Genomic DNA, 17,596 nt, shown 5'->3' with positions numbered 1-17,596 from the left:
GAAAGTAAAATGAAGTATGGGCTATAAAGTTTTATTACTTTTATTACTATTAACAAAATATATAAATGCAAGCATCATATGATTAACGTTTCTATGTCAATTAGGGATTTCAAAATCTATTTTAAAGTGTATTATTTTAAACTTCTAAACTACCAACCTTGTATCCAACAGGAAGATCTTGACAGTCTTGAGAACAGCCACTAATTTTCTTACTCAAACATTCATTTATATGGCAATTTCTCTCATCAGACCCATCACCACAATCCTGTTTGGCATCACAAACATCTTCTTGGGGGATGCACTTGCCATTTTTACACATAAAAAATGAATTGTTGCATGACTGTTCTAAAAACAAGAAATAAATGGGTAAAAGGAAACAGAATGCAAAAAGTATGTAACTATTCATCAGGTTTATGATCTATAGTTTAATTTACAAACAAATTATATATTTGCATATACTGATACAGATTTAAAATATTTATACAATATGTATAAATGTTATATTTGTAAATTGTAATAGCTTTTATAAATCTATAAAACAGTACAACCTAGAAGTATGAATGGTTATGGAACATAGGGCACTAATTTCAATAAAACAGGAGTTTGGCAACTGTCTATATGATACATTTATTAAATATAATGCTTGATTATTTTAAAAATGAAATTTTGTTTATGATGGATTTTTTTTCCTGTTGACTTAGGCTTAGGGCTAGCCTTAAGGTAGACCAGACCAGGAAATCAACTCCACAAATGGGCGGAAACTGCTTTTATTGAAATTGTCTATAATAAAGCTTTCAAGACTGAATCTGTTTGCCTCCTCCTTCCTTACTGTGAATTCCTTACTCTCTATAGATGTAATAGTATATGAGAATGACCTTGAGAGACAGGAGGAAGAGCCACAGAGTAGACCACTGTCATGTAAAATATACTTCAATCCATAGAAGGAGAGAGTAAAAGAAAGGAGTGAAGAAATACTTTCAATCTTGCAAGATTCTTTTGATGTAACCTTACAATAAAGATAAAGTTAATATTCCTTGTGTTTCTTGTCTGAATTATCTTAAAGGACTAGCAACAGGTACCAATGCCTTGTCTTTATAAATTCTAAAGTGCAGGAGATGACCAGGCTGAACCAGAGGTGGAGTCAAATGCATCATTAGTCTAGTGTCCCTACACTCCTGAAAGAGACCTAACTTTAGTTCTGTTGAGCCTGAATATTTTTTCTATCTTTCAACCTCTCTTCCTTTGGATCAAAACATGTCAGTTTTCAAGTGATGAATTGAGGGAAAGAGAGAATTCACAAAGACCATCTGGATTAAGAGATCTGCAGTATGGTGCTACAGAAAGGACATGTCAAATAATAATAAGAGGGAATTGATGAATTACTCAATCAGCATGCTTTGTCAGTAATCTGCAAGTAGAAATACTTATTTTAGTAACACTGCATCATTCTAGAAAATTATTTTGGACTTAAAAGCAAAATTGCACAAATATTTAAAAAGCTGAACCTGCACTTCTGCATTTTATATTAATAGGATCTTCGTCTGAATGATCTGGACAATCAAAATCTCCATCACATTGCCATTGAGAATTTAAGAGACATCTTCCATCAGCACAGCTGAACTCTCCAGGATTACAATGGCGATAGCCTAAAACCAGAGTGATTAAAAAATTATTATAGTATCGCAAATGTTTAGAATTATATATATTCTAACCTTTTAGATATGTATACCATTTATAACCTTACAATTTATCTTTGCATGCAGGGTCTCTTATCCACAAGGTAAGACAAGAAGATTCTTTGCCCTTTTACTGATGCAAATCCTGGCGAAAATGAAATTTCAAATTCTTTATTATCTCACCCATTGATTTGCTTGTTTAGGTAATGCCTGTGCATAATCAACACATTCAAGTAAAGGATTACAGCCCCATAAGACTCTTTTCCATGACAGGAAGATGTTACAATTAAATTGAATGGCAAAAAAAAAAAAAAAAGATTTCAGCCAAGAAATATGGCAGAGTTTCTAACTATTAAAATCTAATTTCAGTGGGAAATTTTAGTGGGAAATTACAAAAGCAATAGCAACAAAAATTTTCTGGAACTCAAGGAATAGGTAAAGGTAAAGGTTCCCCTCGCACATAGGTGTTAGTCGTTCCTGATTCAAGGGAGTGGTGCTCATCTCCGTTTCAAAGCCGAAGAGCCAGCGCTGTCCAAAGACGTCTCCGTGGTCTTGTGGCTGGCATGACTCAACGCCAAAGGCACATGGAACGCTGTTACCTTTCCACCAAAGGTGGTCCCTATTTTTCTACTTGCATTTTTTACGTGCTTTTGAACTGCTAGATTGGTAGAAGCTGGGACAAGTAATGGGAGCTCACCCCATTACACTGCACTAGGGATTCGAACCGCTGAACTGCCAATCTTTCAATCAACAAGCTCAGCATCTTAGCCACTGAGCCACCGCATCCCTAACTCAAGGAATACTGTATGTGCAATTGAGCCTTGTCTGCAAAACACAGTAAGTGTTGTACATTGGAACTTAAGTTATTGGATTTCTATATTTCAATAAACAGAAGAAGTTCTGCATAATACATCAAAACAGACTTCTGATTTTGCAACTCTTATGTATTCTACTTTTGATTAAATTGAAGGACAATTATTAAATCCAAAGCATGCAGTAAGCATTATGGCTCATTACATATCTGATCCTGAGCACTCTAATAATGCAGAATTGCCTATTTACTATGTAAGTCTTTCTCTATACATCTGTGATGCCTTGGCTATACTTTTCAAATATTACGGGTAAGGAAATACATGTTTTCCACAATAAACTGCTAAAATAAATAATATAATTTACTTCACTGTTAACCATTAAAATTTTGTGGCCTATATTCTGTTACAATGAACATGCTAAATTATTAAAATCTAATTTCAGTTAGTGGGAAATTACAAAAGGCATCAAAGAAATCAGTCTGTGGTATTGACAAATGTACAAGTAATTACATTTACTTTGAAAAAGTAGAAATTGTATTGATATAAAAATATTAGTTCAACTTTTACTGTTAACTTACTGTCAATAATTTTTAAATGAATTTAAATTTATTCTTCTCTGCTAGAATATGAGGCAGAGAATCTCAATTTCGATGCAGAGACAGGTGTCTATGTCTAAAAAAAATTCTCACACTTGTTTGAAATAAATTAATATATTATTAAAGCTTGAAAACAAAAATATATAAATATATGGAAAACTGTAATTATTAAAAAAAATCCCAGAAGTAAAGCAAAATTAGAAAATTATGTAATGTAATTATCTATAATCAGATTTTCTGGAAAAGAGAAGCCCAGTACAGAATTCAAACACAGCAAAATAATAAATTTCTCTTTGTATAATTCTTGCATAATCTGGCATTTTTGTATAATCCAGTTATACGGAAGAGTTTTAGGATAATCAGATCCTGCTGAAGTCACTGTTGGATGTGCTGTTGGACTTGAACTGCATATAACATTCAGCAATTAAGTAAATAAAAAGATTAAGACAATAGTATGCAACAGTACACAAAGTAGAACAGGATTTCATAAGGTTCATTATTTAATAATGAATTTCTGCCTCCTATCAAATTTACCCAGACTTACACTTACCCATACAGATGATATAATTCTGAAAGGTTGAGTTGACACACATCTTTACACATATGTTTGCATTAAACAAAGGTCAAATTTTGTTACCTTGCCATATTGCTAATACTGAAACAGCATAATTCAAGTGATGAATCTTGCTAGCCCTTGTTTTAAATTTTAGCCTGCTATGGATTAATATACCAATTATACTCAATTCCTACTTGAACAGATGAAAAAAAATCCTTTATTAAATAAATGGAAAATAAATTATTCAAACATAACTATGTTGCATCATATCAAGGATGGATCAAGGCACCTTATTGATGAATTCTGCCAGGAAAAAATATGTCCAAAGTTAAATAGTTCTTCTTTAATTTATTGTTCAAGATTTCAGCCATAGCTGGATTTTTTCATTCAAAGCACATAGCTACTTTTCTTTAAAGCTTACAGTATAAATAAGAAAAGTATAAAAATAGAGTAACAATGTTATCTTACTGCATTGTTTTATTCTTTTATAATTTACTTTCTTTTTACAAAAATCTAGATAATTTTTAAGAACTCTTGGTGAATAATTGTCAAAGATACTTGCCACATTCTAGAGATTCATCTGATCCATCCCCACAGTCATCATCGTGGTCACATACAAACAGTTTAGAAATGCAGACTTTATTGTGGCATGTGAAAGTATTTTCATCACAAGTATTACTGGGTGCTAAGAAAAATAATAAAAGGGGAAAAATGAAGTTCCTGTAGCAAAAGGAAACATAACAACACTTTCCATATTGGACAATATTCAATCTTATCAAGAAAAAACTCAGACATTGTAATCCTTTAACTCCTCCCACCAGGCTTCCCTCAGAAGAACAGAAGAAAAAGTAAGTTGAAGTTAATACAACTGGTGCAAATATTTTAATTACACTCTTAAAAGGTTATCTGCATAGAATATTTCATATGCTTCCTGATGTCCCATGTGGATTTTCATTGTATGTAACAGGACTTTTGAAGTCTGATAATATGGTAGAAGAGAGGAAAAGAAAAAGCAAATTAGGTCATGTTTATATACACTTTCTGTAATGGGACAGTTTGAACAAATTCTTTAAGAAAGAGCTGTGCTATTAACTCTGGTTCTAATGAAACAGGGGGAAAAAAGAAACAGTCAACAAAAATGTTGTGGAGATTTGAGTTATCTTTATTATTATATATAGCAAAGTGGTCAAATGTTTTCTTTTCCCCTTATTTCACACTTTAAAAAAAGTCTTACCAGCCAATTATCACAACCAGTAACACTTATTTTACACTTAAAAAGCATAAGCCACACTTCTGCCAGATAATAAAATTAGGAGGATTTATAACATTTTTTTCATTTTTATATAAATATTCTAATCTTTTTCCTTTTAATGGATCATCTTAAATTCAGAGTCTTTCTTTCACTTGAATACAGGATTGGAAACAGTGGTGGGTTCCTACCGATTCACCCCGGATCGAGTGAACAGGTAGCGGCGGCGGGGGGAGGCTCCTCCCACCTGTCTGGAGGTCTCTGCGCAGAAGCATCACGTGCATGCGCCTGCGAGCAAACAGGTAGCAAACAAAATTGAAACCCACTATTGGAAGCAAGATTTTATTTCATATATGTGCCTTTAAACTTCTATTGATCACTATTGTAGATAATTCCCTCGATTCATTAAAAACCTATGGGTGGATTCATTGCAGATATGCTTCTTATTGAGAATCAGATCAATTTCTTTAGGTCTATTAAACCAGAGTGTTTTTGCCTTGCCAAACACAAACAGCAAACATTAACATGTCTCATTATTCAAAACTGAATTGGAAAATATGTTTTGTATATCTTGCAAAATGGCTTTTACCACATCCCGCTGTAGCAAGTTCATCACTTCCATTAGGACAGTCTCTTTCACCATCGCAAAGCCAGTGTTGAGGAACACAGGCATATGAATCTAAACAGCTGAACATGTCTGGAGCACAAGTTACTGAGCCTGTGAAACACATACAAAAGAATAGAAAACAAACAAGCTCCTGATGTTATGCTCCACACAGAATATATTTTCAAGTATTCTTTTAAAATAATCCAACTGATGTACATGACATACTACCAGAAATAAATCACTTTCACCTGGGCACAACACCTAAAGTGAAGCTTAGCAATTTAGTCTAGTGGTTAAGACACCAGTCTAGAGAGCGGGTGACCATGAGTTCAAGTCCTCTTTTAGTCATGAAAGCCACCTGAGTGACTTTGGGCCAGTCATTCTCTTTCAGCCCAAATCACCTCACAAGATTGTTATTGTGGGGAAAATAGGAGGAGGAAGGTGTGTTGGATATGTTCACCACTTTGAGTTATTTATAAAAATAATAAAGGTGGAATATATCTCTCTATCTCTCTATCTCTCTATCTCTCTATCTATCTCTGTCTATATCTGTCTGTCTGTCTGTCTGTCTGTCTGTCTGTATTTTTCTCTCAGCCGGGTTTTTTTCCTACGTAAATCAAGATTTTTATACAGCCATAGCTCAGTGAAATCCCATTCACTAGTTTCACACACACACACACACACACACACACACACACACACACACGTAGAAGAAGCAATCTCTGGAACGTTTTAAACGTTCCGGAGATCGTGATGTCTATCGCTTCTTCTACAACTATACCTGGAACTCGCATCTTTAGGACAATTCTTCATACATACATACATACATACATACATGCATGTAAGTTTTCACGAGTATATATGTATGTACAGTTAATATCTCAGGTTTCTTCCCGTGTAATTGTAAACATATCCTTAAAAGGGTAGTAGCGACGTTTCAACGAAATCACATTCGTCATCTTCTGGCTAATGTTCTCGGTTTGGTGCTTATGGGCAAACTGTGTGATCATAACTGACGTTTTTCTATGAAAAGAGGCAAAGGTGTATTCTGATTGGTCGACAGTATTGTTGTATTTTGATTGGCTGATGACGTAGCTGTATTTTGATTGGGTGGAAGTGCTGTTGCTTGGTTGTCGGTCAATGGATAAGTTATGCTGGAACTGGTGGCAACACAGGCATTTTGATGAACCTTTGATCTATGGTTTATATTTGGTGTTAAGATTCGTATGTCTATGAGAGCAGGTTTCCAAATAGTAGTATATTGTATGTATGTATGTATGTATGTATGTTTGTTTTCGTAGATTTTCACGGGTACAGGTATTTCCCGTGTAAGATTGAGAGTATCTTGGAGACATTTCGAAGAGGTCCCACTCATCATCTTCAGGCTGGTGTCTTCGACTTTGTGCATGTGTGAGCAAAGCGTGATCCCGGGCTTTGGTTTGGCTCCGAGTCTGAGGTCTTGTCATGTGCTCATGGCGTGTGTTAGTTTGCTTTGTGTGTGGATCGGAGGGGGGCGCAGCAGCTTGTATGAAATACCATGCAAAATCTGCCCAGCCACATACATTGGACAAACCAATAGGAGAATAAATGCATGCATCGCAGAACACAAGAACACAGTCAGAAAAGAAGAAAAAACTTCCTCCCTTTTCCAGCACCTTAAAACAATAGGACATGAAATTGACTTTGAAGGAACCAAACTAATCTCCAAAACTGAACACTTCAACAAGAGAATAATTATGGAAGCCATCGAAATAGAGAAACACCCCCATAACATGAATAAACGTGACGATACCTCTCACCTACCAGACATCTGGAAACTAGCCCTAGTCAACAAACGAGCCGCACCCACAAACATTGACACCAGACCAAGGATAACACATGACACCACCACCAATCATCCTCACCAGATTCAAACCCAATCCCATCCCATAGACGAAATGCAGCCACAGTCCAGGGGCCAGACCGCGGCTGCATTGCCAGTTGCTGTGCCCCCCTCCGATCCCCACACAAAGCAAACTAACACACACCATGAGCACATGACAAGACCTCAGACTCGGAGCCAAACCAAAGCCCGGGATGTTGCATCAGTCATCTGCTCAAGACAATACATCACAGAACTCAGATGTTACAACACTAAAGCTCAGGAAGTTACAACACAGCCAACTACCCAGGATGTTGCAGCACAGGACTCAGGATGTCACAACACTGGAGCTCAGGATGCTGCCACACGGCCCATTACCCAGGTCGTTACAACACAAAAGCCTAATGGGCACACAGCTAGGACCTCGGCCACACAGGATGTTACGAAACAGCCGACTAATCTGCAAACATCAACTCCATCAACTAATCAAGATGTAACAACACAGCCAACCAACCCGCTTACAACAACAAAGCCAGCACTCCACACCTCCCCACCAGTATTTATAGAGAGGCGGCATCTCTGATCACACTTTGCTCGCACACGCACGAAGCCGAAGACACCAGCCTGAAGATGACAAGTGGGACCTCATCAAAACGTCGCCAAGATACTCTCAATCTTACACTGGAAAAGACCCAAATACACCAAGACATACATACATACATACATACATACATACATACATACATACATATACATATACATATACATATACATATACATACATACATACATACATACATACATACATATATATATATATATATACACTCAGGTTTTCGCGGGTGTTTGTATGTAGGTCTTTGGTTATTCGGATCTTCTCCCACGTAAAATTGGAAGTGTCTTGGCGACGTTTCGACGAAGTCTCATTCGTCATCTTCAGGCTGGTGTTCTCGGCTTCGTGCTTCCAGGAGCAATGTGAGATCGCAGCTGTCTCTTCCTTTTAACTGCTAGTGAGGGTGTGAGCTGATTGGGTGGGAACTTGGCTGTGTTCTGAATGGGTGGAGGTGTGTTCTGATTGGTTAGGGGCTTGGCTGTGCTCTGATTGGATGGGGGTTGGTTGTGCTCTGATTGGCTGGGTGTGTGTTCTGTTTGGGTGGGGGCTTGGTTGTGCTCAGCTTAGTCTGAGTTGCAGGGGGATTTGAGCTGGTGAGCTGCGTTGTTGTTGTTTGGCTTCATGTTTGTGGCCGTGCGAGCTCTTCATGCTGGGTGTCAGTCTGCTTCATGTATGGATTGGAGGGGTTTAAAGTGGCTAATGATGCAGCTGCGGTCTGGCTTCTGGTCCTTGGTTGTGGCTCATTATCAGTGTGGGTTTGAGTCTGCTTTCTGCGTGGATGTGTGGTGGTGACATCCTGTGTGGCTCTCGTGAGTGTGGGTCTGGTGTCATTCGTCGTGTTAGGGACTCGTTTGTCAATAAGGGCGGGTTTCCAAATGGCTGGTAGGCAGGAGGTATCATCTCATTTGTTCATGCTGTGTGGGCGTTTTTCTATCTTGATGGCTTCTCTGATTATTCTGTTGTTAAAGTGTTCAGTTTTGGTAATAGTTCTGGTCTTTTTAAAGTCAATATCATGTCCTGTGGCTTTAAGGTGTTGAACCAGGGAAGAAGTTGGTTCCTCTTTTCTGACTGAGTTCTTGTGTTCTTCTATGCGTGCACTTATTCGTCTGTTGGTTTGTCCAATGTATGTGGTGGGGCAGGCGGTGCATGGGATTTCATATACTCCTTGATTTTTTAACTCAATTTTGTCTTTGGGGTTCCTTAGGATGGTGGATATTTTTCGGTTTGTGCAGAATGCTGTCTTGATGTTATGTTTGTGGAGGATTTTGCTTATTCTGTCTGTGGTGCCTTTTATGTATGGGAGGAAGGCTTTGCCGTTTTCTTGTTCTCTGTCTTGGATTTTAGTGGGGGTTTCTTTTTGGATTAGGTTGGTGATCTTATTTCTTTGGAATCCATTGGATGTTAGTATGTTAGTGAGAGTGTGTAGTTCAGTTTTTAGGTGTTGTTCGTCAGCTAAGCGTTTTGTTCTGGAAATGAGTGTCTTGGCTACAGAGTTGATCTGGGCAGGGTGGTGGTGTGAGAGTGCATGCAAATAGCGGTTTGTGTGTGTTTTCTTCTGGTAGATAGTGTGTCCTAGGGAGCCATTGGATTTTCTGTAGACTAAGACATCCAGGAAGGGAAGTTGGTTGTTCGCTTCTGTTTTCATGGTGAACTGTATTTTGGGGTGTAGGCTGTTGAGGTGTGTGAGGAAGTTGTCCAGTTTTTCTTTCCCATGTGGCCAGATTATGACGGTGTCGTCTACATATCTGAGCCAGAGTTTGGGTTTGTGATCAGATTTTTTTAGAGCTTGGGTTTCAAAGTATTCCATATAGAGGTTGGCAATGACAGGTGAGAGGGGTGATCCCATGAGTGCTTCTTCTATTTGTTTGTATTTCTGTCCATTATAGATGAAGTATGTGTTGGATAGGCAGTGGTTGGTCAGATCTAAGATGTGCTTGGGGGGGTTATATTTGTTTTGGATAACTGTCAAGGCTTCTTTGATTGGTACTTGGGTGAAGAGGGATATGACATCGAAGCTCACGAGTAGGTCACTGGGCTGTAAGTTTTGTTGCTTTATGATGTCTATGAACTGGAATGAGTTTTTTACATATGAGGTGATGGATTCTGCATAGGGCTGTAGTTGTTGTCTTTGTGTATCTTGTATCTTTGTGTATCCAATCAGAGCACAGCTAAGCCCCTAACCAATCAGAACACACCTCCACCCAATCAGAACACAGCCAAGTTCCCACCCAATCAGTTCACACCCCCACTAGCAGTTAAAAGGAAGAGACAGCTGCGATCTCACATTGCTCCTGGAAGCACGAAGCCGAGAACACCAGCCTGAAGATGACGAATGAGACTTCGTCGAAACGTCGCCAAGACACTTCCAATTTTACGTGGGAGAAGACCCGAATAACCAAAGACCTATATATATATATATATATATATATATATATATATATATATATATATATAGGTTCTTTATGGTTTATTATTATTATTATTATTATTATTATTATTATTATTATTATTATTATTATTATTTCCTTTCTCAAAATTGGCATTAGGAAAGGCTAGACTGTATAATGTTCTCATATACTTTCAAACAGTGCATCACTAATATCTGAACACACTTTGAATTACACTAAAGTTTGACACAGGCTATGCCAGATTTATTTACTGATTTATCTGTATCTTATCATTTCACATATGTGACTTTGGGCAGCTCACACAATTAAAAAAAACATACAAATACAAATAAACCATTAACTTCCATCTTCTGAAAGGTGTAACTATTTCACAGGCTCCATGCCATTGCCAAATCCAACAGTTTTCCCCTGATACACTAATACATCTCTAGACAGCTTTGGACATTTTAAAATTAGCAACATTATACAACTCACCACAAATAGCTTTACTTTCATCCAAACCATTTCCACAATCATCTTCCCCATCACAAGTCCATTGTTTGGAGATGCATTTTTGTTCAGAACAAGCAAACTGATTCCATGAACAGGAGGAATCTAAAAGATGTAAATTATAATGCATCCAATGGCAGCATTGTGAAAATATATTTTATGCTCTTTATAACTGGAGTGCTAAATATAAACTGAAAATATTTTCTGAACAAATTTATCTCAGCTATTGTTCAGATACAGAGAATTTGGCTCATTTTTGCATGCAATTTAATCTTTTTTTTTAAAAGTTTATGAACATTTAAGCAGTTTTATAATTATTTGAGCTATAATGAAATCACATCTGTAAACCAAACTGAAAGTCTGCACGTAATATGTGGGATTATTTAACATTAAGTTTTATGGGATCCAGTTTCCATTAAAAAAATTGTTCTGAAGACAGAGCGGTTGCATCAATCAGAATCATGAAAGAAGCATCCTTTTGGATGGACACCATCATAAGACATATAATAAAAAGGCAGATTCCATTCTGATGCCACAATACTGCTTGTATCAGTTGGAACCTCCTTCACCCCCAACTCATGGTCACCGTTGAACTGTTCTCCTTGCCTATGCCAGAAGAATTCAGATATGTTTAGTTCCAACATTATTTTTGCTTTATTAACCCATATAAATTTGTCAGAATGTCATGATGTTAATTTAGATTTTGATTTTAAAAATTAATTGTCCTGTAATGTGCTCTGAAAACTCATTATCAATAGCTCTTTTGCAAGAAATGTTCATGGATTAATGATAAAATACTCACCACAGAGTAATTCATCACTTCCATCTTCACAATCTTTCTGACCATCGCATACCCAGGAAATCAGAATACATTTACCACTAGGACAGCCAAAATAATTTTCTTCACATGTATGCTTATTTCGAACTTCAGTAAAATAAAAGAAGCAATGTATTTCTAGTTATCATGGTATCTTGAATATAAATTGTACAAAAACAAAATGGCAGTAATCAATAGCATACATTAATATCAAGAAAAATATTTTCCCCCAATTACCTGGGCATTTTAATTCATCTGAATAATCTCCACAATCATTAGATCCATCACACAGCCATTCTGGTAGTATACAAAGTGAAGTAAAGTTACAGCTAATAAATCCTGAAGATTTCACTCCAAGTTTATAGAAATTATTGCAATCTGTGTTATCTGAGAACATAAAATGCAATTATCATACATTATAATATATATTTTTTAAAGTTTGATCTCATTACTGGAGATCATGTTGTTCAATTTATTTCCCATAAACATTATATTGCCTGTCATTGATCAAACACAGGATGTATTCTTATCATGTTCAATGTATTCAAGTTCTATTGAGCTTATTGTTTGTGTAAACTCTGCTGCATTATATAAAACACAAATTAATTATATATGAAGTACATATTGGTCTGAAGGGAGGAAAAAAAACAGTAAAGTATTATACAAATGGAATAAATAAATAAATTAAAAAGCAGAGTTCCTTACTGCAGTTTTTCTCATCCAAAGCATCTAAACAATCCACAATCTGATTGCATTGAGCTGATTTTGGAATGCAGGTTCCATCTAAACAGCGGAATTCCATGGAAGAACATCCAGAAACTATAAAGGAAAGAGGATATTTTTAGAGGTGGGAGAAAAGGGAAAGAAATTAAAAAAAAAATTTGCACTGATGAGGATAGATAAATGATAGATAAAGAGACACCTCATCTCAATCTCAAAATCTCTCTCTCTCTCTCTCTCTCTCTCTCTCTCTCTCTCTCTGTGTGTGTGTGTGTGTGTGTGTGTGTGTGTGTGTAGGTATGTACATATGTTTCTAGACATCAAATTATTGCCGATCCCAATATTTTATATTAAGATATCCTTCTCAGATTATTAACTGGCCCTAAAGTGATAGTTATTGATCCCATGTTATTTCATCCATAAATGTGAAGTTAATTATGTTTTTTTTTAAAAAAAAAATATTTGACCAGATTTTTCATGTACGATAACTGCATTGAACAACTAGTGAATTACAGTCCTTGGTTTCATCAAATACCCCATTCCAATTAACATTTTAATTATAGTTAATTTTAAATTTGTATCAATATTCAAAGTATTATTCTGCAAAAAAATAAAATGTACCTTCACAAACTCTTTCATCAGAATTGTCACCGCAATCATTTTTGCCATCACAAATTTGATTACTAGATATACAGCGCCGATTTAAGCAAGACTTAAATCCTTTCCGACAGTTTCTGTTTTCTTATAAATTAAAACAGAGAAATAGCTTTTGTCATTTACACAGCATTATTACAGTTGAAATTTTTAGGCATGCAGACATGAATGAGTAGCTAAAAGCATTACATAAAAACAAGATATGGCAAGAGAATCAAATGGAAGAAATGGACATTTAGTGGACTGACTTACCACAATACAATAATTTCTCATCAGACTTGTCCTTACAGTGAGCTATGCCATCACAGGAAAGTTGGTAATCAATGCACTCACCATTTCCACATTCAAATTCAGAGTAGAAATTGCATGACATATTTTTAGCTGAAAAGAAGAAAAGGTATTCACTTCAAAGTTAATGGCATAAAAGCCAATTGCAGTCTCAAAAATGTAGCCTCGTGAAGTAGGAGATATGGTTGAACAGGAGGTATTCTTGTGCAAGAAACTGATGAGGCAGGAAAACCAGATTTCATTTTTCACAAAGAAATTGTTAAATTTACTATAAACTTTCCCTCTATCAACATGGGACCCAAAAATGAAGAAGGAGAATTTGTGTTGATATGAGAACTTAAATACATTGTAGCCAGGGGTGGGTTCTAAATTTTTTTACTACCGGTTCAGTGGGCATGGCTTATTTTGTGGGCATGGTTTGATGGTCATGTGACAATTCTTTAGGATTTAGCAGAGGTACTGATCTACCAGGCTTTTAACTGCTTGCAGAGCTGTACCGGTCTACCCATTTGTTCTTGGAACGTTCTGTCTACCCATTTGTTTTTGGAGGCACCGGTCTACTCATTTGTTTTTGGAGCCACCGGTCTACCCATTTGTTTTTCAAGCGCAGTGGTCTACCAGCATACTGCCTTTTAACACTGATCAGTTGTAGGGCAGCCCTTTGAAGCCCCGTGGCAAAAGTTTAAACAGTTTTTTTCCTTCTAGCCGATCAGCTGGGACTCAGGAGGCAGCAAATAGATTGGGGGCGGGGCCAAATAAAAGAATAAGAATAACAGTGGGGGGAGGGCTGGAGGGCCCAGCTCCCAAACAAAGAGAACCGGTTCAGTGATGTCATATCGTCACCGCCACCAGCTCAGCTGAACCGGGCCGAACCAGGAAGAACCCACCACTGATTGTAGCTATGTATTTGAATCATTTCACATCCTATTTATTTAAGACAGTTATTTGGTAACGTTATATGTGGAGATTTATGTATATAAAGTTGTATGGAAAAGATACAACAGGTGGAATGTAGGAAGGATTTTGTTTTTAAAAAGTAAAATGCTTTCATGATTATTTTGAGAAGAAAAAAGACATTATTTTGCATCCAAAACTGAATATGCAAAAATACTGTATTTGTCTATTTGTCTTGAAATGTGTAAATTCATGCATTTTAGTTAATTGTCTACATATGTTTTCAGTTCCTTAGCTGAGCTAAATGATAGATAATTTTTTCTACAGCCTTAATTTCTTAATTTTATGATAAAACATACTTCAAATTAATCTGTAGCCCTATTCAGTGTCTTGGATATTCAACTCTGTATTTATGTAAATCCAGCTTTCAAAGAAGCAGCACAATTGTAGACTAGATGACACTGTGATTTGTGGGGGTAAGGTCATGCCATAGATCAAATACCTATTGTATTGATCTCTACCCATACTGGTTTTATTCTATCCATACTGGTTTTACACAATACCTAAATGACTTTTTTTCCAATAAGGGATCCATGAACAAAGTCCCATCTAAACTGCATTTAAATAATCTGACCATTTGTATTGTTGCCAGGGAATTAAAACTCTGGGCTTTTCATACACATACCATTTATATTTTTACTGGAATCCCCTAACAAAGGATTTCTTCAAGAAAATCCAGTAGAATCAAAAGCATGTGGTTTTCAGGATAGAGAAAAAAAACCTAAGCTGGTTACAGTGGAAGCAGAATCTAATGTTGGTATATTCTCTATTGAACAAATTCAGGGAATTGCTCCCAAAGAGTTGCAGATATGTACAAATGCATACCAGTTTCCAAGTCATTGCCTAGCCAGCTAAGTAATTTTCCAAATATCTTGGAGGCAAAATGTTCCAGTTCTTAAATGCTCCCAATAAAAGATAGAACAGCTAACTATATAATGTTGTGCATAACAGGATCTACACTACTTCAATAGTATTTCTTTTCTGATTATTCAAATAGGTTTAATTCAATCTAATAGTTGACTTCTTCCTCTTTGAAATAGCTTTCATTTCTGAGAAACAATCCAAAGATTCCTTTGTTAACAATCAGTTGAACTGCTTTTATTCCAATTTAGATTGATTTTATTCCAAAACCTATTATTATATTTGAGCATTGACAATGTTCATCTTTGCATAGGCACAGAGAAATCTTATGAATGTCATCTTAACTTGAAATTCAATCTAAGATTGAAGGCTTCCAAGGCTTTATAATCAGTGGTGGGTTTCAAAATTTTTTACTACTGGTTCTGTGGGTATGACTTGGTGGGCATGGCATGGCTTGGTGGGCCATTCCCTCCCCAGTCCAGGGGAAGGATACTGTAAAATCTCCATTTCCTCCCAATCAGCTGGGACTCGGGAGGCAGAGAATAGATGGGGGCAGGGCCAGTCAGAGTTGGTATTTACCAGTTCTCCGAACTACTCAAAATTTCCACTACCGGTTCTCCAAAACTGGTCAGAACCTGCTGAAACCCACCTCTGTTCATAATGCTTTCTAGCATGACCTCACAATCTTTTCTGTTGCCAGGATCACATATTTACAGGATCAAAATCCTATTCTCCCTGTCTCTTAAATTCTTTAGTTGCCTTATTTTTCTATACAATACAGATACAGGAAGTATCTGATACTTGTACATTTTTTGTTGAAAACTTGCTTGCTTTCTTAAAGTGATTTGTGCCCAATGGATTTCTGGTACTAATTCTCAGTTGAATGGTGGTGTTGAGCAAAGAGCTGAGAGGACTGTGGGACTGTGAGTCAATTCAAACTACTCTATATTTAAATTATATTTTAATTTATTTTTAATTTTAAATTAAATTATATTTTCTCCAACCTGGCTACATCTCATTCTGTTTCTTTAAACTTGCTATTACACTGTATCTGAGTGCAAAAGAATATATCGTTTAAATTGCAATTTTTATAGCATAATATTTAGAAAGCCTTAACAAGTTTCTTTTGTCCCATTTTTAAATTCATAAATATAAGCCATGAACCCACAGAAAATTTCTGCCACAAATTTTTCTATAAATAACTGTAATCTATCAAAAAGTGAACACCTTTGTGTTTTTCTTGCTCTGGAACAAGAAAAGGGCCTTGACACTCAATTATTAGTTTCCTTCCCCCCTCTAAATTATTAACACTCTGCTAATGTCACTAGAACTTGAATTTCCCAGTATATGTATTTCCACAGCTTCTTCTCACATGTTTATTTTGTAAGTGTTATATTCTTGCCTCAATTATTTTCATATAGTATGCTGCACAAGTGTACATTCCATTTGTGGGTGAAATGCTTTGGTATGATTCTATTAGCAGTGTTTCTATTACCAAAAGCTGTTATGTTTTATACAATGGGAAACTGTCTCTCACTCTTCACAGGTTCTCAGTCTATTTCAAACAGTCTCTAAAGATTCAGAGTAGATTCAAAGGACATGCAGGGTTTGTAGACCAAAACCGCCATTCCATTAATGGGCTTAGATTTATGCAAAGTTAGATTTTACTTAATAATTTTGGATTTCAATTATTGTTCAAGCTATTTCTCCCCATTTTGAAGTATCTGTTTTCTATCTCACTGCAGTTCAGAACATAAAGATGCATTCCTTCTATGGAAATGAGAATGCAGAGCAATCATGCTCACGATGCAAAACACATCATGGGCTCTGTCCATGCTAATGTCATATCAATACACATATATATGGAATTGAAATCAAGGTATGTTCATGAATTGGTCAGTTAGTGTTCAAGAGCCAAACTGAAAATTGTACAATTACATCAGAACTGGAAACTAAATGGATGGCAACCTGGTGAATCAATAGAGCAACATTTGTTTTCTAATTCTTTTGTTCACATGGACAATCTAATGCATGATTTGAAAACTTATATAATACAGTAATGTATATTTGTTTCCTAACAATCAGCATGTCAGAAATTTATGTCTATTAAGCATTTGAATTCCCTTGGGATGTATTAATGCCTAGCTATGTTGCCAAGTTAATTACAGTTTTGAATTTGTAGCAAATCAACTCTACATAGGATTCTCTGCAGTGTATTATTGGTCTAAATGTGACAGTTTTAAGGCTATATTTAAATAAAATGTTATTGTGAGATACTGATATTTTAATTAGATTCACTTGGAACTTGGAAATCAGGTATCTGTCCATACAAAATCAATTGATCTCTAAGGGTTTTAGCTGTTTTAACACTCCATGCACTACAACAATGTCTATAGCCTTAATTAACGTGTTTCTTATCAGTATAAATCATCTGT

General features: G+C 36.1%; 1 protein-coding gene across 1 annotated transcript in view; it reads right to left on the bottom strand.

Annotated features, from left to right (window-relative positions):
• Positions 1–17,596, bottom strand: part of LRP1B (LDL receptor related protein 1B) — a 989,801-nt gene that overhangs the window by 102,696 nt on the left and 869,509 nt on the right. Inside the window, exons 46-55 of the mRNA XM_070957016.1 lie at positions 13,311–13,439; positions 13,026–13,145; positions 12,390–12,503; positions 11,922–12,071; positions 11,670–11,792; positions 10,853–10,972; positions 5,479–5,607; positions 4,203–4,325; positions 1,506–1,646; positions 158–345 (exon numbers count right to left, since the gene is read on the bottom strand). Coding sequence (XP_070813117.1) covers positions 158–345; positions 1,506–1,646; positions 4,203–4,325; positions 5,479–5,607; positions 10,853–10,972; positions 11,670–11,792; positions 11,922–12,071; positions 12,390–12,503; positions 13,026–13,145; positions 13,311–13,439 — 1,337 coding nt within the window. The remainder of the gene's footprint in view (positions 1–157; positions 346–1,505; positions 1,647–4,202; positions 4,326–5,478; positions 5,608–10,852; positions 10,973–11,669; positions 11,793–11,921; positions 12,072–12,389; positions 12,504–13,025; positions 13,146–13,310; positions 13,440–17,596) is intronic.

This window comes from Pituophis catenifer, unplaced genomic scaffold, assembly GCF_029215685.1.
Source record: "Pituophis catenifer annectens isolate HBS135680 unplaced genomic scaffold, rPitCat1.0.hap2 SCAF_1, whole genome shotgun sequence".
Classification (NCBI taxonomy): domain Eukaryota; kingdom Metazoa; phylum Chordata; class Lepidosauria; order Squamata; family Colubridae; genus Pituophis; species Pituophis catenifer.
The sequence above is the reverse complement of the archived record's forward strand: the minus strand, read 5'-3'. Positions and strand labels throughout refer to the sequence as shown.